This window comes from Myripristis murdjan, chromosome 14 (genome assembly GCF_902150065.1).
Source record: "Myripristis murdjan chromosome 14, fMyrMur1.1, whole genome shotgun sequence".
Classification (NCBI taxonomy): Eukaryota; Metazoa; Chordata; class Actinopteri; order Holocentriformes; family Holocentridae; genus Myripristis; species Myripristis murdjan.
The window spans coordinates 21,077,806-21,099,551 of NC_043993.1; the positions used below are offsets into that span (position 1 = coordinate 21,077,806).

The following is a 21,746-nucleotide window of genomic DNA, read 5'->3' on the forward strand; positions in this document are numbered from 1 at the left end:
CAGGCACGCTGGTCTGGGATACAGGGCGTTGCTGGTAGGATGCTACTACGAAAAAGGATAGGTTTTTACTCCATAGTTTGATTATTCTCCATTAATCCTCAGGCCATCCCGGCATCACTTTTGAGGGTGGATAAAAAAAATCTCCAGACTGTCCTAACGAAAAAAAAAAAAAAGATTATTAATTGCAGATTATAGCCTACAGCACTGTGCGCACAGCAAATACAGTGGTGGTACATATACACATCCTATTGAACGCCGCAGACACAATATAAGCTCCTGTAATGACATCATAAGAATATTATGATGCTTTTAAGGTTAAAGTACTGACCGAAAAGTTGAAATAACTCCACAATAAATTTAATATACCCAGATCACATAGGCCATCATAGCCCATTTTATTAAATTAGCTCCTCAGGTGCCACTTTAAACCTTTTAAGCTTTCCATTCTTCTATTTTGGGCCTTCTCTAGCCAACTTTCTCCAGGGAAATGAGAGAAATGAGAATAACCCAGTGGAATGAGAATATAAAGCTATGCTGTGCAAAAAATGACTGTTTTCTTCTTCTTTCTTTTTTTTTTTTTTATCTGTCTGTCATCGCCATTATAGATGATCGATTTGGCTTCACCGTGGCGGACTGTGGAGACACAGACACACACATATTGCCAGTCAGTGTAAACACTGGCGAGGTTTTCAGTAAATCGAAAGCACCGCTGTCTCTTTAAAGGCCGCACCTGCGCAACTGCCTGGTGCTGATGCTGCAGTGCCCGGGTTATTTTCGGTAAAACAACCGGGGTTACTCGCGTTCAAACGAGCCCTACATGCTTACATCACCCCCGAGAGGAAATCAAAAAAACATTTTTAGCCATTCGCACCTGCCTCTTAATCAGACTGCTTTAAAGGTAGATGTTGGGTCGCCAGATGAGCAATTAAAGCGCAGCAGGCCCTGTCTTGCTTTGCCTCCTTATTTCCTAATAACACCAGCCTTCTCCATTTAGCCTACTCTGACAGACACTGTATGCTGTGAAAATGGACACATGGTAAACCTGAATACATATTAACTGCTGATAAATTTTAAAGACTATAGGCGATGTAATTCACACCGGGTTTGTGCTACTGTGTAGTGTGTTGCCAGGCAGACTTTGTTCTGTCTGTCACCCAGCTTTGGTTTGCAGGAGGCTAGACGAGCACTCAGAATAAACATGACTGCTTTGCTGGTCCCAGTAAATACGTCGCTGCACCGTTTTCAAACTTGATTGATAGGCTAATTGAAGAGAGGGTGCTGTGATGACACCATGTGGCTGGGCTTATGCTCACATCACTTGGTTGGAACCTTTTGTCCTTTGGATTATTGGATAATGAAACTGTCTGGAAAAATAAAGAGAGCCTCCTCCTTTTCTCCGAATAGCCTAAACTGAGAATAAGATAGATCTGTAAATTACACTATTATTCAAAGTTGAAATACTTGGGATTTTTTTAAAGACATTTATTTATCACTTATTCAACAAGCTGGCATAAATTGATCAAAAATTCATCAAGTTATCAAGTCATGGCTGCTTAAAATGCTCCTTTGCAATCATGTGTAAATTAAGTTATTTCAAAGCATACTCAAAAACATAGACAATTTCTCAATGATGGCAAACTTTTCAGCAGTAGAATATCTGTAACCACTTTTTCCGAAAATAAGAACAGCCACTCTGCTTTGTCCAAATCTTTCTTCCCTTTAAAGAAACAAGAGTGGCAAGCCAAATTATTAATCAACTCACTGATCTTTATGTCACAGATAAGTGACTTTTCAGTGCATATTAACAGTGATTGATTGCACTTTTGTAGCACAAGAGCAAACACTTAAGTTATTTCTAGTCTCAGTTTGTGGCTTGGTGAGTATGCTCAACAAAGACCTCTTTGGAAAGCTATTATGTGACTGCAGGAATAAGGCGTTCTGGGATGGAGGCAGACATATAAGTAGTGTGCAGGTGTGTAAAGACACCTGTGTTACAAGGCAAACGTCTGGACAATAAGAAAATACAGGATGGCGGTAGGAACGATAGATCTGCTTTCTGTGAGCTTTCTGCTGTTCTTGACACAAGGAACTCTCACACATGGAGGTGAACTGGTCATATATCTAACCTTAAATGATTGCTTTTGTCTGAACATTGTGTTGCCAGCTCTGTCTGCAGGTTTGCCTACATCATATCATGCAAAGTGTCACTATAATGTCATGACGTGTCACGCAGGTCCAGCAGCTGTCCCTATACGATTGACTGTGGAGAACGATTTGTCCAACATGACTCCTGAGTCCTACTCCAGCTTTGTGGTACAGGGAGGAGTGCTGCTGGGCGCTCTGAGGAGACTGCAGGAGACTCAGCTGCACTTCAAGTAAGATTACATGCTCATCAAATAGCCTTTACTATCTCTGTCTTAGGGCTGGAATATACACTGACATTAGATCAATATGATAAGAATATAGATATTGTCTGGCATTTTTGATATTGTGATATCCTGATATAAGTGTTGTCTTTTTCTGGCTTTAAAGGCTGCACCACAGCAAACAAATGCATTTTTTTTTTTAAACTTCACTGACAAAACATTATGCCAGTAGGATACATGTTTAATGCATGGTGGAGAACTGTGATGATGTAGGAGGGATGGACTGAGGGTCCAAAGGGAGGGGTGAGGGATGATGAGATGGAGGGATGGGGGTGAGGGTTGAGGAATGAAGGGATGCTGGTCGAGGGATGGAGTGATGTGAAAACTGAGACAAGAGGAGAGGAACGGATAAGGTGCGCCTAAATATTTTTGTCTTTAGGTGTGGTCTTAGCTCCCGAACTTAGTTATAAAACTTCGTTTATTAAGCTGTTGAGGCTGTTCTATTATCTTCCTCTATTTACTTGGTCATCATATGAATATGATTGTCAAAAACTCTTGTGCGTAAATATCTCATCAAAATGCCATCATCCTTACAGTAACATCACAGTATTAAGGCATACTGATTTTGTCCATATCAACCAGCCCTACTCTGTGTATATCATTCTTTATTTTCAATGCAGGCTCAGTGGTTTCTCCTACATGTATGCACATTTCAGCACATGCTAACCCATACTCCCCTTCTCCATGTGCTGCCAGGTTCACAGTGAAGGAGGACCCAGACTTTGGCCTGTTATTGGAGAGTGTGAATGGAGTAGCTGGGAATGAGCGTGAGCAGACGTACTGGGAGATCCTGTCAGAAAGCTCCGGGGAACACACTCGGCTGGATGTGGGTGAGTATCCTCCCATGAGTCCCATGCAAGGAGTATTAGTGCCCTTCTAATTAATTCCTTTATAGCAGGAAGTCCTTCAGTGTGATTATTTCCAGTGTGACATTGTATTGCTGTGGAAGTATCGCTCAATATTTATTCAGTAATTTCTTACAATGCTGCTGTGCTTACTGTTGAGCTGGCAATGCAAGTCTTTAATTACAGCCTGTGGCTTGCAATCATTTTATTTTACATCATGTCCTAACACTGTAGACTTCTATTAATGTTGTCATATCGAGTGTTATATTGACATCACATCAGCAGAACAACGCAGTAGGATATTGTTTGCAGCTCAGATTTTATGTATGTGTGCATGCCCTGAAATATTACTATCTTTGATTAAAAAAAAAAAAAAATCTATGCATGTCTCTTTTTTTCACAGGAATTGGCTGCTACAAACCCAAAGCAAATGAGCACATCATCCTCAGGTTCAGCAAATGGACCAAATACTGATGATGCCCTGTTTGGTTTTACATTCATCAGAATGAGTTTGAAACTCTCCTTTACTGAGTTTTTTTTTTTTTTTTTTTCACTTTTGTATTTTTTTTTTCACTTTTTTTTTTTTTTTTTTTAATTCCGATCTACAGTGTGTAAGAATAAACACAACAGCAACATCTAGTGGCTTGCCGGGGCCAGTCATCCATTAAACAGAAATAAAATATCCTACTTGAATGAGTTTGTTCTTACTGTCCTCCTCCTTGGCTTGCAAAATATTGAAAAGGAAAATAAAGAAGAAACAAGTGACTCACCTACCTTGTTCCTTCCACAGACACACACACAAACACACAGAAAACTATGGACCAACATGAATGAAAACAGCAAATGAAAACTGAAAAGATGAATAATGAATAACACTGGGAGGTGAGATGATGCAAGAGTAGAAAAATAGCAATTATTATTATTATTATTATTAGTGGTAGTAGTAGTAGTAGTAGTAGTAGTTGTTGTTGTTGTAGTCGTAGCAGCAGTGGTGGTAGTAGTACAAGTAGTATTCAGTTATTAACAATAAATCTCTATATTGTAATTAATGATGAGAACTAATTAATGAAGCACACTATCTGTGACATATAAAAGTTTCACAAAAAATATGTTTATTTTCATCACGACTTGGGGTGAGGTGGTGGCCTATTTTCAAAAACACAAAATATCATCTATATCATCTACACATCATATGCTACAAAAAAATAAAATAATTGCATCAGTTCTTATGTGCTAAATAAAATGTACATTTTGTAACACATGATTTGCCTGTGAGTCTTACTACACTCTTGTACTTTAATGCTGACCCTGTCCCCTTAGGTGGGTAATTAGATTAAGGTCTGAGCTCACTGTGGGACAGATGGACTGAACAGAGGAGGGAAGAGGAGCAGCCACTAATCTCAGTAGTTTCACTTCTCTCTCTTTCTGTCAGAAATGCAGCCATGCATGCATGCATCAGTACAGTCCATTATCACTTTCATTATTTCAGTAAAATTCACCATGCTTTGTTGGCCAGAATATTATGTACATTCAAGCCTTCTTCCTGTGTTCTTTCTCCCTCACACATCTTTCACACCACATAGAGTTTGATCCGATATGGTCAAAAACTCTGCAGCAGTACCTATTGCTCATAATTTACTCAGGGGGTTTTGAGCCTGAGGCATTGAAGTCTTAATCATTAGGCGGGACAGTCCCATAGGCAGCCTCTCATGAGAGATGAAGCTAATTCCACAAAAGTCCTGGTCCACTGATCAGAATCACAGCGTGCAAACAATGAATGAAGCAGCAGTGAATTACAATATGGTAAGGATCTGTAGTGCGCAGGCTGTCTGTGCCTCTCGGTTTCTTTTGATTGCTCCCTTTGCAGTCAAAGCAATGTTTCTTCAACTCTCTTTAGCTGGCAGATGCTGAAAAATGAGACAAACAAACAAAAAAGTTGTCGGTGTAGCCTCTGTATGAAATTCCTGAGAGTAAAACACCAAGCAAACCTGTGCAAATGCAGTTTAGCCCCACTGCGATGACGAGCCACATTCAAGTGCATAAGCATCGACACGACTTTGCAAAACACCCGTGGCTGTGCTGGAGGTGAGATGCCACTCACCACAAGATATAGCGCAGTCGCAGATGCAGGGGGCACACTGGGCAAAGAAGCGCTTCCAGCCAGTCTCCTTCTTGTTGCAGTTGTCTAGGCGGCTGCAGCCTTGTTTAGGGGGGCCGAAGTAGCTCTTGTTTGTGCAGTCAGAGACGCAGGTCCCACTCAGTTCCCTCTCACTGATCTCAATGCGTCCACGCTGACACATGCCTAAAGCAGCAGGAGATGGGGAAATATTTGAAAAAAGGGAATACATAGAAGAGCAGTAGAGCTACACTGAGAATACACCATTCGTCAGGTAAGTGTTGAGTTAGTCAGTAATTTTACTTTTATTCAAGCACGTGTTCGCTGAAGCAATAAATTACGTGTTAAATCACATCCTTTACATACATTTTGTCGTTTCTGAACAGAAAGTGGACTAACATAAACTGATAAATTATGGAGCTATTCACACTTAGGAACAGTTTTAAGGTAATGGCATTTCCAGTTTGTGAGAGTTTATGCTTTCACACCACTACATTTCAGAGGCAAATATTTTTCTTTTCACTCTATTACATTCATGTGTTGGCTGTAGATACTGGTTACTTTGCAGGACAGGGTTTTACCAAGAAAACATTTGATAAGTCCATAAAATATGATGCATTTTTAGAGTTTAAACTACCTAGCATTTAGACTTACGACATTAAAATGCTTCTTAGAGTTTAATGCAAAAGGAACCATTTTTCAGAATGAACACTTTTATTTTGATACTTAATTACATGTTGAAGTGCTTTTACTTGAGTAAAAGTTTGATTGCAGAACATCAGGTTTTGATTGAGTATTTTTCCATTGTGGTATTGCTACTTTTACTTAAATTAAGGATTTGAGTACTTTTTCCACCATTGACATAAATGAGCTACTTTTAATAATGTTTCTTAAGCAGTTTTTTTTTTCACAAGTAATGTTACTTGTATGTAAGTAAAATTTTAACAAGGTAAAAGTACTTAAACTTGAGTACTCTTTCTAACCCTGATTGGGAATCATGATGAACCTGGTCAGTCTGGACAGTGTGTACTCACGGAGACAGGCAGGTTTAGGGGTCCAGAGGCCGTTGGACTGGCAGGTCCTGGTAGATTCTCCTACCAGCATGAAGCCGGCGCGACAGGTGTACCTCACCACAGAGCCGACCCACCAGTCATTACCATACACGATTCCATTATAATCCACATCTGGCTTCCCACAGTTCACTGAAAAACATCCCAGAGAAAGCAAACATCACAAGTGAATCCATGATTCTGGGATGTGCTGCAGATTATCTAATGAGCATAATGAGTATCAGTAACTAATAGGTCAAAAATTGATTTAGTGGTAGTCTGACCTCTGCAGAGAGACTTGAAGCCAAACCAGCAGCAGGTGGAGTCTCCGCAGGGATCTCTCTTCAGCTCCCGGTGCCTCCCCTTGCAACCTCCAAAACACAGAGGTGCTGTCCCAGACCAGTATGTGTCGCCAATGGTGTCTGGCTGGGGAGTCCATTCTGTCTCACCTATGACACAGTTCTTTGTTAGCTTGTCTAAATGCCTGACTGGATATATAGCAAATATCCAAATAATAAATAAAATAACAAGTTTTCTTAAGGTTTTCAAAGGGATGCATACAGTTTACTTCTCTTGCTCAATGGAGAGCCAGAAGGGGTGTTCCCAAAACTCAATGGGTCCTCTCATATTACTTAAGAAACTGTGAAGGATGTATGTAGAGCTGGGTGACATAGACAAAATCAAGTGTCATGGTATCTCTGACCAAATACCTCGATATTGATATTGTGATGATATTGTGGAGATGATGATAGGTGCTGTCTCAAGATATTTACACACAATAGAGTTTGATAAATAATCATTAGTAATGTGGATATGATGACCAAGCAGGTAGAGGGAAACAAAACAGCTACCAACAGTCTAATAAGCTCAGAAAATTGCATCCCTTTACTGTATCGCAGCCTCTGAAACCAGGAAAAGAAAACACTTAATGCCATATCATGATATTATGATATCCCAAATCCCAGATGATATGTAGTTTCTCATCACAATATCAATATTAATACATCACCTTTCCCTATATGATGTATTAGATGTTGAGTAAATAAAATTTATTTGTATAGCACTTTACACAGACATAGGTCACAAAATGCTTTATAAAGGACATTATGCAACAGGTAATATTTAAAAAAATGAATGGTCACCTGAGGCACGTATGAAAAGCTAAAAACATAGTACACACAGAGAATACGGCACATAAAATGAACACATATGGAAAAACACTGCATTAAATACACAATAGATCTTACCACTGCCTTCCCCTTCTCCTGTCGATTCAGGAGAAGGGGACTGAGTGAACACTCTGTGCAAGGACCCCAACAGTAGCAGCAGAGTAAATAATCTCATGATGCCCGTCTTCTGCAGCAATCACTGTTCCCATGGAAAACTGCAGATGAATATTTGCTCATATCGGACAACTGTAAGCCACAATCATTTTGTTGGCAAGTGATACTCTGTGCATCATTCCTGCAAAATTGAGACCTGTGAAGCCACTAGAAGGCATACCTGTGGTGCTGGGTTACTGTCCATGAGTTCCCCGACTGCAGAATGAAGAAGCAGAGAGCAGAGACTAACGCTTACACTAAGCTCCATGTGCCGCCTAATCTTTTAAACACAGCCAAAGCCACTATATCACACTGTGGCAAAGCAAGGTAGAACAATGATAAAGGAGGGAAGAAGATTACACTGTATTGTTAAGCAGATTTTTGTTGTCTGTTTGCTGTCCAAGCCCTTACATTATAGACCTTTAAGCTGTGTAGAGCGATAAAAACACTACGATCCTGAAAACTCTGTCTTATTGTCTCCATCTGGTCATCAGAGGAAGCAAGGAATTTTCATCCATCTGGATGAAAGTCTCACTAAGTGGATTAGCCTCTAGTGTACCCACGCTGTTTCACACTCTGACAAATGCACACACACACACACACACACACACACACACACACACACAGTTGTGGTGTTAAGTTCCACAACTTTCATTCATAATTTTGAGTCACTTTATAGGAGCCATATGTTCTGCAGTAAGATGGACTATGAGCTCACTTGAAAGCAGTCTGCATTGGGCAGTCACTTGAATAATTGCAATTTGTTACAAACCAACTTTAGAGTATAGACTATTTCTATTGCAATGCGTTATTTGTATTTTCCTTGAATCATTATAGCATCACTGGTGTTGTTACTCTCCTAACATAGGAAACTGAGAGAGAGAGGAAACTGAGAGAGAGAGAGAGAGAGAGAGAGAAAGAGAGAGAGAGATAGAGAGAGAGAGAGAGAAAGCAGTCTACCCAAACTCAATTTCTACACAAATCAGCAATTGGACAGTAATTACTCAGCAGGGGGCGCCATAACGCAAGTGTAACTTTAAATCAAGCTAATTCCTTGCAGTCACCTAAAATAAGACACCAGAACTCGCTCACTCAAAGACACTCTGCCAAAATATACAATACAACAAAAACTATAACAAATAATGTTGAAGGAACTAGTAAAGCTTCTATAACCTGAAAATTGTATGGAATAGTTTAACTTGGACTCTGGACTCAAATTCTTTTGAGCAGGGTCTTAAAATGTGACTGAAGTCGTGCCGTCAATCAGGAGTAGGCATTTTTTAAAGTAAAACGGAAAACTCTGCTGCAAGATTAACTGATTTATATCAGCACATATATAATATTGAGTATTATGAAGTTATGAACTTGAGTAGAGTTCATAACTTACAAAAGGGAAGCCAAAGGCTCTTTGATCACCGTACAGCTCCTCAAAGGAAAACAACAATAATTGATTGATCGGCACATCAGTTTGACAAATGGAATGAAGTTTGTATTGCGAGCCCACTAGGAGTTAATTTGTTGTTCATGAATGAAGTAAGAACACAAGGGCACCTTCAAGTTTTTTTTCCCAGCATGCACATGAAGAAAGGCAAGCTGTACAAAGGTGGCAAGTACAAAGGAGCTGTGAAGTCACTGGAACATTTCCTATTCTGTCGAGCAGTTTATACTTTGTGTGTCAGAAACATATGGATCCCGTGAACCTGCCTGTCATATAAACGAATGTGCTATTGCAACTTACCAATTTGTGAAATTTAAGTAGTACAGTGCATGTTCTATCTGAGGAACACAGATTTAAGCAAAATCAATTTCAAATATAGTTTTACAAACATTTTGTCACAAAAACCTTTTTAATTACCACTGAATAAACAGCAAGAAAAGAAAAAAAAATATATGGATATGAATGACATATCTCTCACTTTCCTCAACCTTTCAGCCCTCACCAAGAGGGGGCAAGGATTTGAATAAGGTGAAAATTTGGCACAGGCTTTAGTCAACCTCTGTACCTAAAAGAGAATGAATATCTGATTTGCAGTGAAGCGTTATTAGCACTCCAGTATCTAGGAAGTTTTAACAAGAGATAAAACGAGTGAATAGAAAATGATTTAAAATTATTGGTCAACAGTAAATCCAAAGGCTCTGCATTAGCAAACAAATAAATAAAAGCATATTTCTCACCTAATATAGGCTTACAATCAAGATGGATCATCATTGTCTCAGCTGATCAGTTCTGTTATTTAAACGCTTCAGTTGATTTTCTACGTGCCTCACTTTCTTTTTGAATCCTGAACTACAGCTTTTGTTTCAGTTAGGTCCAGGAGCCCTCATGCTGTGTTAGTCCAGTAATGGCATCACGGAGGACACAAAGTCCTGTGTGTGTTTGTGTGTGTGTGTGTGTGTGCAGGGCTGCTGTGGCTGTCAGACCACCTGCATTCCCAGCTGGTTTGCAGTGTCCTGAAGCTGCAGCATCACGGCGTCCTCCCCTGCTTGTGCCAGGCCCCCGCTGAGAACATAGAGCATGCCATCCTCCTGATGCCCCTCCACAACGCCCTCAGTCGGCTCCTCAGTCCTCTGCTCCTCCAGCAGCACTCCGTGCAGCTCCACCTGTATCTCTGAGGGTGCTGTTGCCGCCTCCTCCCCGAGCCCAAGGGCCTCGGTGTGGCTGTTGTCCTCGTCCTCCTCCCCCTGCCTCTCCCTCATCAGCTGCTCCGTCAGCTCCACGCTCTCGTATCGAATCAGCTGCAGCCGCATGAAGCCGTCCTCGTGCTCCTTGTACCTGATGAAGGGAAACACAGGCGCAGAGGTGACAAGACTGCCAGACCTTTTCATGTTCCACGTTCAGCACTACTGGAAACAATAATCTGCCCACCTGAACCTCGGGTGTCCAGAAGGCCATTTGAACTGATGCTTTTTCTGCAGGTGGACTGTAAGGGCGTTGCCTCTGGTGAAGCACTGATCGCACACATGACACTTGTAGCGGGCTACAAAATCCCCCTGATCAGACAATCAGAAAGAACACATTAGGATCCATAAATACTCGCGAACTTGTCATCTGAGAGAGAGAGAGATAAAGGATTTAAAAGCGCAGGTCACTCAAAATACAAAAACATATTCCCACTCATCCCTAGTGAAGTCTATTCATCCCAATAGTTCTGTGTGATTTGAGGCGTGTGTATTCAGGGTGGACAGTCACAGTTTGCTGATCTACCAATGAAAGCATTTGCCCCTGGTGTCTGTGGATTATGCCAGCTATTTGTGTCACTGCTTTTGGAAAGAGCTGCTGCGGCTGAGTTTATTACATGGCAAATTTTGATGGTTTGACTTCCACAGATAGAAGCATCACAGACTAGAAAACCTGCAAAATCATACAGAAACTACCTGGAGGGTTAGGTGTCACAAGTGATAACTGGGAATTTTTTTTATATTTTGTATGAACTGTTCCTTTGAAGGACTTCCGCTCTCTTACTTCATGTTCTCTTTTGAGGTGAATCTTCATGGTGCGCAGAGTGCGAGAGCTGAAGTCGCAGCCGGGAACGTCGCAGCGATATGCTGGCTCGCTGCTGTGGGTGTCCAGGTGTTTACGCAGGTCCATCAGATTCTTACAGCTACAGGAATAAAAAGAGTGACGACGTCTTAAGCGAGAACTGATGCCAACCTGCACTTCCCTTATCAGCTTAAACACCCCATTAAATGGAGTCTTATTTTCTTGATTTGATGAATTTCCCATTGAAACAGGATGTTTGGGTGGGACATGGTGCAAGGAAGAACCATTCACAAGTGTAAACCAATAGGACAGATAAAACCCTAACCCTAATCCAAACGTTTATCAGTTTGGGGGAAAAACATGAATTTTTTTGAAGGGACACCCACTAGTGCAAGATGATGTCACTATTTAAAAGACTGTTTTATAGGAAGTGAAAGTCATGTGAGGTCATTTCATGGATACTTTAATCTTGTAAAGATACTGAGGATGTTCTACCTGTACTCGCAGTATTCACAGCTGTACGGCTTCTCATTGCTGTGGCGGAACTTGATATGGTTGCGCAGTGACGAGGGTGATGGACAGGTCATGTCACATAACGGACATTTGTAGTGGTTCACTGCCAGAGAGGAAACAGAAAACCACTGACATTATCTTTAGGAGCCAAGTTAAGCACTGTAGCACTGCTTGTTGACAACAGGGATGCCACACTTGCTCCAACTTCACATCCAAGGACTTTTCAATGACTTACAAGGTCTTTAGGGCAAGATGTGACATTGGTGCAAATTAAACATCAATAGAACCATCATTTTTACTCAATATCAAGTCAAGAACTCACAGTGAAATTATTTTAAAATTGTGGCTGTATTAACTATGGCTTCAACTAATTATTAATTTCATTGTCAATTAAGCTATTGATTTTTTTTTTTTTTTTTTTTTTGTATTGACCACAATATGTAAAATGTCACAAACACTCATCAGAAGTGAACAGCACCAAAAGTGATGTCATAAAATTGCTTCCTTAGGTTGACCAGCAGGGGGAAAAAAAGGTTTAATTTCATGATATAAAACAGAAAAAAGCAAGCTTAGCATTGCAGTGATCTTACTGAAGCTGTCATCAACAAATGTTTGGCATTTTTACTAGATAGATGAGTAAAACAATTGATTAATTATCAAAAATTATAATCTATTGTTGACTGACTAATAATTTCTGCATTGATATCAGCACAAATATCCACTGCAGGGTTTTCCTGAAGGTATGAAACATTGATCCTACAGTGGAAAAAAGTCCAGAGAGCTGAGTTGAACTGATGAATGTGGTGGTTATATTCTAATAAGAAGAATAATTCCAAAGTTATCCATTCATGTTCAGCCACATTTGAGGCCTTATTTTATTCTCATCAAATCCACAAACTGTTGAGGATTTCCGAGGCCAGAGGGAACACTGTGATAACAACAGCTGGCAGGACTGACCGTGGGTCCTCATGTGGTCTCTCAGTAGCCTCTCTGTTGCAAAACGTTTGGAGCAGTGAGAGCACTGGAACCGCTGACCTACACCAACACACACGAGCAGAGAGAGTGACGATTATTACATGTAAAAAACTGAAGCTAAATAAGGTGCTACCGGTGATAATATGTGCCTGCTAGAGTCTGTAGGCTGGAGCTTCACCTTCCGTTGCACTCTGTCGTTTGATGTGGTCAAAAAATTTAGTGTTGTTGGCGTACATCCCCCCACAACTTGGGCAGGCCACCACCTTCTCCTGGGTGTGGCTGCGCAAGTGCTCCCGCAGCTTCGGACGCCCTTTGACGGTGGCTTCGCAGTCTGGAGAATGACAGGCACAGAGAACCATTCTCAGGAACTCAAAAAGCATGAAATGTTCTCGGCTTTTTAAAGTTCCCTCATCCCTCATTCAATTAATCCTGGACATTTCTGAACTACAGTCTTTACAAATGACTTACCTTTCCATCCACAGTGTATTAAGCATTCACCATCTCCAGCTGGTACTTCTATACACAGACTGTGCATCTCCACATGGCGGTAGAACCACTCAGGGTTTTCATATGGAGGTTGCTGAAAACAAACAAGCACAGAGGGAAGAATCATATACTGATGTTATTTGTATAGGCAAACCAATGAATGATTACAGTCTGCTATAGGGTGTTTTGTACTGAGACAAGAAAACTGTGGATTCTGCATCGTCAGTTCAAAATTCAAACACATAACTCAAGTAAAATGTACAACAGTGCTTTTGATTAATAACAATTTTAGTCCTCATAACTGGTTGAGCTGCATACAAAGGCTTTTTGTTTCTGGGTTGCACAACCTTCACAGAACACTGGCAAAAGCCCCTTTCAGCTTTTGAAGCCAAACTGTGATACAAACCAAACAGTGTTGGAAAAACTGAGGTACAAACCAAACTGTGACAATCCCTGGTTGATAACTGCTTATGAATGCTTCTTCATTCTCATCAGCTGCCCTGCACTCCAAATAATGTGTGCAGCCTCCAAATAAACTTCTGGTGAATTCGGCTTTTTCCCCCCTTTCTCTTCATTATAATGATTAGAAAATAAAACCTGACTTTGCATGGTCAGCACCACATCTTCCACACCTATACCCTAGATTTTCCAGAGCAGTTTTGACTTGCTCCTCCAACAATGGCAATGCAGGCTTACCTCACATTCCTCCCAGAGGCAGGTGAAGCTGTCTGGGATTTCAGGGATGATGTTGCGATTCTGGTAGCCAATGGAGCAGGTACCCATGGGCTGGCGGTTAAGCACCTGCTGACCCCACTGCTTTAGCTTGGTGTGGTAACAGTGGAAGAAGAGATGCCGCCGCATCTCCTCAGGGCCCTCCACAGAGCAGAAGCCACAGTCTCTCCACAGGCAGTTGTGTTCCCCTGAGGCATAAAAGCAAAGAATAGTAGGTATCTAGGTTTATTGTGACAGACATGGCTGTAATTTCCACATTGAAAATTGCTATTTTGTCTTCCCCACATTTTGTGTGCAGATCTGTTTTGGCAAAATTTAACACGTATATGAATATGCTTTACTGTGACAGCGCCACAAGACAGGGGTTTTCCATTCAGTCCTCAGCGACCTGCACAAACCCCACATATTTGTTAAGATCTTGGGCTAGCACCTTTAATAAGTCAGCAACTCAGCACAGCCTTGATTAATTCAGTCAGATGTGGATTGAAAATCTACTTAATAAAGTAATAGTGAAGATAAGCTTAGTAACTTTCTTCATTTTCTGATATAAATAAATAACAACCATCGCGAGCTGCAACGAAGTTAAAATGTAAGTATGACAATGTAACCAAGGCAAATATTGCCATGTGGTCACCTCAGCACATGTGTGTATACAGCATATTTCAGCTAGCATACTGAGCAACCCTGAGTCATGTGGGGTTATGGAGAAATTGAGTAAATTAGTTTTAAATGTCTAACAACTGTCTAAGGGAGGGTGCACTTGGCCTGGGCTATAGGTGTGTATCTAAAATCCCAGACGATGTCTAGTCTCATATAAGGCTGCACTGATACCAACACTGGTATTGGTATCAGTGCAGATTCACAGTTCATTATAGCACCAGCATTACTATGAGTGAAATCTACTTATCAGCAATAATGCTTTGCCATATGTTTGATTTGTTCCAAGTTTTTCAAAACATCAATGGAATTGGCAATTTGCACTCCCACATCTCTTTGTATGTGAAGCCTAGTTAACCTGCAGCTCACATAAATTACTTTGGTATACATTGAATTTAATGCACATATTGCCAACAACAACAATAATAATTTTAGAGCAAGAGCTCTGGTACCACATTGGTACTCGGTATTTGAAAAAAAAAAAAAAAAAAAAAAAAAAAGTGGTTGATCCCTAGTCACATATTTGTCTTTTCCTAGTTTTAAAGGCTGCATTACAACAAAGGGATGCAATTTTATGAACTTATTAGACTGTTGTGGCTGTTCTGTCACTTGCCTGTACCTGCTGGATCACATTACTAATGACTGTTTGTCTAAATTCTCATGTGTGTAAGCATCTTAGCAGCAGCAGCAGCAGCAGTCACCCCCACAACATGATCACAGTATTGATATGTTTGTCCATACCACCCAGCCTTACACCTGCCCCCTCCTGTGTCAGACCACAGTTACGCGCCTTACACCGCGACAGTAAATGATGCAGGGTTGTCTCGTCTTCTCCGCTGTGACTTGTACCACTTCACTTCTCCTCACCTACTGTTTCATCCTCGTCCTCCTCCGCCATGTTCAGGGCGTTAAGGTGACCCTCGGCGTGCTTGCAGAAGTTCTCCATCCGACTGAACGAGTCCTGGCAGGAGCCCCATTCACACTCCAACTCCAGCGGCGTCTTCTTCTGTATCCGCTTGTTGGGTGGCATTTCCGGGAGTCAGAGTCGGGTTAAGCACTCAGAGACACCCGGGGTGAAGCTCAAGCCGAGTGGTTTCCCAGGTTTGACCATCACCAGCTGCCACATGCCAGGGGCCACCCGACGGTGGCTTCAACTTGCCAGCCAGTGTGAACAACAGCAGCCCGCAGCCCTAACACAGCCCCGCCGACATGACTCCTGACAAACCGGTGAGCTTTAATACAAGAAAACTGAACCTATCATCAAACTGTAGTGGAAAATAAAGATTTTAAATAGAAATACCCGCTGCTCTGGACCAGAGTCGCTATGTAAACATCCGACCTGGGCTTGCCAATCGACCCTTGTATCACAAATGTATGCGCGGGCTGTGCATCATCGAAATGCCGACCCGGGAACAAGGAATGCTGTAGTAGTTCCGGCCGGAAAATCCACCTGATATTTGGCTCCTATAATTCGTCTAATTTTTTCGTTTAATATCAAGGCAAGTCTCTTTTTTCTTTGTTGCAATGTTTCAAAAAAAGTCAAAGGCACAATTTTATGTTTTCATTTGGCGCACTTTTATTTTTCAAACCCGAGCCTTTCATTTTGACAGTAAACGCATGGTCTCGCTCTTTTATTACATTCCTACGAAAAAGCATAATAATCCAGTGTCAAAACAAGTTGACTTCACATTGATGCTTACTCATTTTTTTTTAAGGAAAAAGGCATATTCCTTTTCAGTCTAAGTAAATTTTTTTCATAAAAATACACATATAATACCAAAAAAAAGGTAGGAAACAGTTATCACTAAAGACTGTCCTATTGTTTTCAGCTTACACCTTCCCTGGAATTTATTTTTTTTCCACCCAGAAAACCCTAGATGCTAATCTCAGTTTATCACCTCTAATATTCCCTGTCTTGACCTGTTTACACTTCAGATTGAGAATGGCTTCCTTCCTTTGTGTCCATGATATGATGACCACACTGTGCTCAATATTTCATTTAAAAGGCAATGTAAATATTCATGACTAAAAATGCTGCATGAACTGATGATCCAGTAAATGAAATGTGAGTACAAATGTTTTCCCCATGTCATTTATTTTGAAAGAGCAGAGTTAAAGCAATGAATCACTGAGCGAACATTTTCATACTTCTGCAGCACCTCTGTTCAGACGGTCAGTCGCAGATGGTGGTTGTCACCCCACATACTCACTTTCATCATAAACACCTGATATACAAATACACTTTCAATGGAGCCACACAAGGTAATGTAGCCTCAGACACTCTGTTTCTGCCAGGTGTCCTACTTTCCCATAATAATTTAATTTAAGTCATGATATCCAGGGTTAAACAGAGGAAAACACAGACCAAAAAGTGAACTGATGGTGACAGCAGATCCTCTGGGGGCGGTGCATGCTTCAAAGTGAAAATGTTCTGCCAAAGTGAAATACTGCTTTAAAACTCTCACAGAGTCCTTACTGTGGGTAAAGTCCGGGGCAGAAAAACAATGGTGAGGTAATGGAATCTATGAAAAGGCAGATCAACCGTAAACCAGTAAAAATAATCCCATAACAACATCTTTATATTCTGTCGGTCCGTCTCCTCTCTGGGCTGTTGCAGGACCATCTAGACGTCGTAGAAGAGACGCACCAGGTGGTAGCGGATTCCGAAAGCCACTGCGCTGCCCATCACCTGAGAGAGATACAGAGATGAACATCCATTTAAATGGTCATATATTTACACATGACCAGTGATGGGTGTTTGAGTAAGTGCTTCGGTGATACCTGTATGATAAGCATGATGACTGTCAGATTCCGCTCATGGATGGGCCCTAGTAATTTCAGCACCAGATTAATTAAGGTCATGTTGTTGCACTCAATAAAATCATCATCTCCCTCCTGGCCCCTTCGCACTTCAAGCAGCTTTATTAACTCTGCTCCCTGTGGACAATAAAAGGCATTACTGTTACCAAACAATCAACACAGGATGTTCAGACATGAGAGTGTTCGTGGATGCCTTCCTATGGTCTGCTTCAACTGTGTGTGTACCCTTTTAGACAAATCCCATGCCCTTAGGTCACAGTTTAACCAGGTCGGTGCTGCAAACTACTGTGCTACTATTAATAGGGACAGTTCTTCCAGAAATGTTATTTGTATCTGTCTCCAAATTTGTGCTATCTGGGGCTTGACATATACAGTTTGCCAGTGTTCTTCAACAGGAAACAGTTCCTAACACTTGGCTTGACCATGGATCATACCACATATCTGTGCCATAGAAAGAGCTGTTGATGTTGAGTTTTTCAAATGTAAAATTTTTGATGGTTTGAGTTCCATAAGTAAATACCCATCGAGCCCCTCTGTTTTGGGGTGATGGTAGGCAGGTGAGATTGTGGCTGGAAGCCTCACCAAATCACACAAGAACGATCTGGATGGACATAGTACACAAGTGGGAAAATATCTTTTTTTTGTATTTTCAGTTAACTGTTCCTTTAAAGTAAGCTTTTACTTTATGCTTTGTTTTTGCTTACCAACCACCAACTCAGCTGCCACCAGTTTAAATCTGCTTGCATGGTCATAGCAGGTTTACAGTGGATTGTGTGTGCAGCTATATTCAAAGGGCATACATGATCAGACCTATCTAGATGTAAACTAAAAAATAGTAGTTGTGCCACTATTTTGTACATTTTTTTTTAAATGTATGTGAGGTGTCCCAACTGTTTATTTGGATTGAGCCGGGTCTTAGGTTTTTGAGGAAAATTAATATTGTTTTTGCGAAAATTCACAAAAATAAAATAAAATAAAATAAAAATGCCAGGTCAAGCAGCAAAACTGTACAAAACCTTACCTTCAAAATGAGGTCTCCTAATTTAGAAAGGTCCTTTCTTTTGAATTTGGAGTAGCTCATTCCCAGTTTTCCCGTGTCTGGATTCAGTCTTCAGTTATAAGGAATAATGGGGGACAGACAGCAATTAGACTGACAATAAGTGTACATAATCAGTATGAACTAATTAATAACAACATATTGGAATAGAATTCCAGTATCATGGTACCTGGGGAGCCGGTGTCTCGGACAGGGGATCACGTGGAAGAGCTGAGGCAGGGAGTAGACAAAGTTGACCACCTGAGGAATGAAGAAGAGCAGCATCGTTTTGCTGAAGTGTCCCAGGATGCCAACTACGGCAAAGGTCATCCCGGCAAAGTAGCAGAAAGTGTCTCCCACAAACACAGATGAGGGATACCTGTGTCAAAACACGTTAGATGGCGACTGAATGGAAGAGCAAACAACGAAAAAATCTGTGTATTTTTAAATGTGGAGACTATTTTTCAAGACTTTGAATGATCAGTTTGTCTCACCAGTTGTGGTAAAAAAGTGCTAATGTGGTGAAGAAGAACGGTATCATGAAATACAGGGAGAAGACATGGTCATCGCGGTAATCTCCTGCAAAATAAGACAACCGAAACCCATCAAATGTCAAACAAAGATGCGTTGTGAACATTATATACATATATATATATATGTAGAGAGAGGGAGAGAGAGAGAGAGAGAGAGAGAGAGAGAGAGAGAGAGAGAGAGAGAGAGAGAGAGAGAGGTGACAAATTCTATAAGTGAGATGTTTGCTTGCTGATTTGTATGAGGAAACATGTTGTCAAACCTAAACTTTGTTACTTGTTTTTTTTTTTTTTTTTTTTTTTTTAAAGTAACACTCTTACACTTAATACTAGCTACAATGACTTCAAACAATTTTAAAATGGATGATTTTATCGGTGTACTCAGTTCATGTGTATGAGCAAGGAAACGATGACACACCACTTAGCTCCAGCAGGTTGAAGATGATGATGGAGCCAGATATAAACAGAGCTTGACCTGACTCGATGCCGTTGATGCCTGCTAGGATGTTGATGGCATTGGTGCAGAATACTGCAAGCATGCCCATGTAGACGTAGTAGAGGATACCTGTAAGTGAAGAACATTTACACTTGAGCTGGTTCTCGTTTCCAGAATGACTGAACATGAATGCAACAACAGACAACATTACAAGCAAACAATAGGACCCCAAACGACCCCCACCCACCCAATCTACACCTTTAAAATCATAGCTACAGCCCTGCTGCTGTATGGTAGAAAACAGTCAGTGTGTGTTTTTTCCTATTCAGTTACAGCACCATAGTGCACAATCGCCCTGCAGGGAGACAGAAGCAGCTGCATTGTCTAATTTTCTATGGAGATCCTCTTTTTTCTACCCTTGTAATGTCTGATGTAGCGAATCACCATGAAACTCACCCAGATCCAAGTGCAGCCCCAATAAAGCTCTGAAGGGCTTGGGCACCACGATGACCGTGTTGCCAAAGTTGGTGAAGTAGACCATGAGTAGCGGCAGGGAAGCCATGGTGGGAAGCAGCAGCTTGTGTCTCCACCGCAGGTTCAGCACATCGTCAGCGAAGCCCAGGAAGATCATGCAGCAGATGGCCAGCAGTGCACCGATCAGCTGGACAAACTAGCCCGAAAACAACACAAAGAGATGAGAGCCGGCCTTAAAGACTTAAGACAGATAGACGGCTGTACAATACAGCAAACAACTCACCTCATCGTGTGGGAAGCCTGTGCACTGATCTCCTACAAAACAGCTAAGGAAAGGCACTGGGATGAAGCAGAAGAGGATGATGAGGAACACTGTCCCGCTGATGACACCTTGCGACTCTGGGCTACAGGAAAGAAATTGTTTGGTTAGCAGGGGTAGGGAAAAAATTGATTCACTTAAGTACACAGTTCTTAGGTTTAATTTTGGTGAGGGAAAATCTGGGAGAAATTTTTTTTTCAAAGGGGTCCTTTGACCTCTGATCTCAAAATATCTGAATGAAAATGGGTTTTATGGGCCCCCAATGGTCTCCCCTTTGCAGACATGCCCACCTTCTGCTAACCCCATGCAGTTTGGGCCACAAACCATGCAGGTTGTTGCATGCAGTACAAACATTTTATTTTGGCCTATTCTAAAATGGTGTATTTCTGCACACTGGGGCCTAAACAGTCTTGGAGTTGCATAAATTGGTTTGGACTGGAAAGCTGAGACTCCTGTGGATTCAATGAGCCCATTTTTATTCATGTGTGATGATGTTAGTCCCCATTTTTTTTTTTTTTTTAAACTTGACATCAATGTAAGAGCCTACCGTGACATTTAGGATAATCACAGCTTTTTGAACCTTTGCATCCACAAACTAGAGGATTTTTTTTTTTTAATAACTATAAATCGTAATATAGAATCGCAATACATATCAAATCGGCACCCAAATATCGTGAGAGTATGGAGTCGGGAGATTTACCTATCGTCCCAGTCTGACAGCTTAGCATCTTGCATATTGACTTTTCATTATCTCCCTCCAAATTTGACATTTGTGTTCCCTCATCCAAACTGCATGACGATAACTCAGAGACAAGGAGGAGACTCACACTTCCTTTTTGGATGTTTTGTTCATGTCCATCCCGTACAGTCTGGCTGAGATGAAATGGTCTTTGAAAGTAGGGATGAGTTTCATTGTGGCTATACAGCCCAGTGCAGACATGAGACAGTTGATAGCCAGCGGCAGGACGGGTACCGGTGACATGTTTCCAGGCATTTTGGTGGACCGGTTTCTGACGGATCAAATCACGTTTCTAATCTGTGGAACTGACGTCGCCTCTTCAAACGATCGATACACCAGCTTTGGTTGTGCTCTCTGGGGTAAAAACAAAGCATATCATCGTTTCAGAAGAAAATACATCCATGATATTGTCGTCACTCCGTCGTAAGACAAGAATATACCCATAACTTCGGACTACAATCCATATCCACTCCAATTAACGTGTCATTTCTCTATTAGATACATAGCTTGCTCAAGTTAACTCCACGTCTCTCTTCTGGATTTACTGTCAGTTACCGTTTGAGGGGCAACATAAACTTCCGGTATGGCTCTTCGAAATAAAACCCGGGCTGACAAACATGTCGCAAGCAAGCTGTTTTCAGACACACAAAACACCAAACTGACACGCAATTATCATAATTAAAATAATTAACTACAATGGGAGGTGTTTTTATTTGGAAAATGGAAATGCATTCGATATTTTCCGACATACGCTGCAATTTTGTGCTATTATTTTTAAGACAGTATAACT

At 41.1% G+C, this 21,746-nt stretch overlaps 3 protein-coding genes across 3 annotated transcripts; all 3 read right to left on the reverse strand.

Annotated features, from left to right (window-relative positions):
* Nucleotides 1-4,365: 4,365 nt before the first annotated feature.
* On the reverse strand, nucleotides 4,366-7,063 carry LOC115371684 (sushi, von Willebrand factor type A, EGF and pentraxin domain-containing protein 1). Its single transcript, XM_030069159.1, has 5 exons — nucleotides 7,005-7,063; nucleotides 6,721-6,920; nucleotides 6,422-6,589; nucleotides 5,373-5,573; nucleotides 4,366-5,178 (listed from the first exon to the last, which is right to left on the reverse strand). The coding sequence occupies exons 1-5, from the start codon at nucleotides 7,061-7,063 to the stop codon at nucleotides 5,165-5,167; spliced, it is 642 nt and encodes a 213-aa protein (XP_029925019.1). The 3' UTR covers nucleotides 4,366-5,164.
* Nucleotides 7,064-7,345: 282 nt separating this feature from the next.
* Nucleotides 7,346-15,999, reverse strand: hinfp (histone H4 transcription factor). Its single transcript, XM_030069521.1, has 9 exons — nucleotides 15,470-15,999; nucleotides 13,910-14,133; nucleotides 13,196-13,307; nucleotides 12,906-13,058; nucleotides 12,710-12,787; nucleotides 11,735-11,855; nucleotides 11,222-11,360; nucleotides 10,625-10,749; nucleotides 7,346-10,531 (listed from the first exon to the last, which is right to left on the reverse strand). Exons 1-9 carry the CDS (start codon nucleotides 15,630-15,632, stop codon nucleotides 10,174-10,176), a joined length of 1,473 nt encoding a protein of 490 aa, XP_029925381.1. The 5' UTR covers nucleotides 15,633-15,999; the 3' UTR covers nucleotides 7,346-10,173.
* Nucleotides 16,000-16,305: 306 nt separating this feature from the next.
* Nucleotides 16,306-21,513, reverse strand: dpagt1 (dolichyl-phosphate (UDP-N-acetylglucosamine) N-acetylglucosaminephosphotransferase 1 (GlcNAc-1-P transferase)). Its single transcript, XM_030069510.1, has 10 exons — nucleotides 21,397-21,513; nucleotides 21,045-21,310; nucleotides 20,182-20,302; nucleotides 19,881-20,094; nucleotides 19,407-19,553; nucleotides 18,953-19,037; nucleotides 18,649-18,837; nucleotides 18,444-18,531; nucleotides 17,384-17,539; nucleotides 16,306-17,291 (listed from the first exon to the last, which is right to left on the reverse strand). Exons 2-10 carry the CDS (start codon nucleotides 21,209-21,211, stop codon nucleotides 17,226-17,228), a joined length of 1,233 nt encoding a protein of 410 aa, XP_029925370.1. The 5' UTR covers nucleotides 21,212-21,310; nucleotides 21,397-21,513; the 3' UTR covers nucleotides 16,306-17,225.
* Nucleotides 21,514-21,746: the final 233 nt, after the last annotated feature.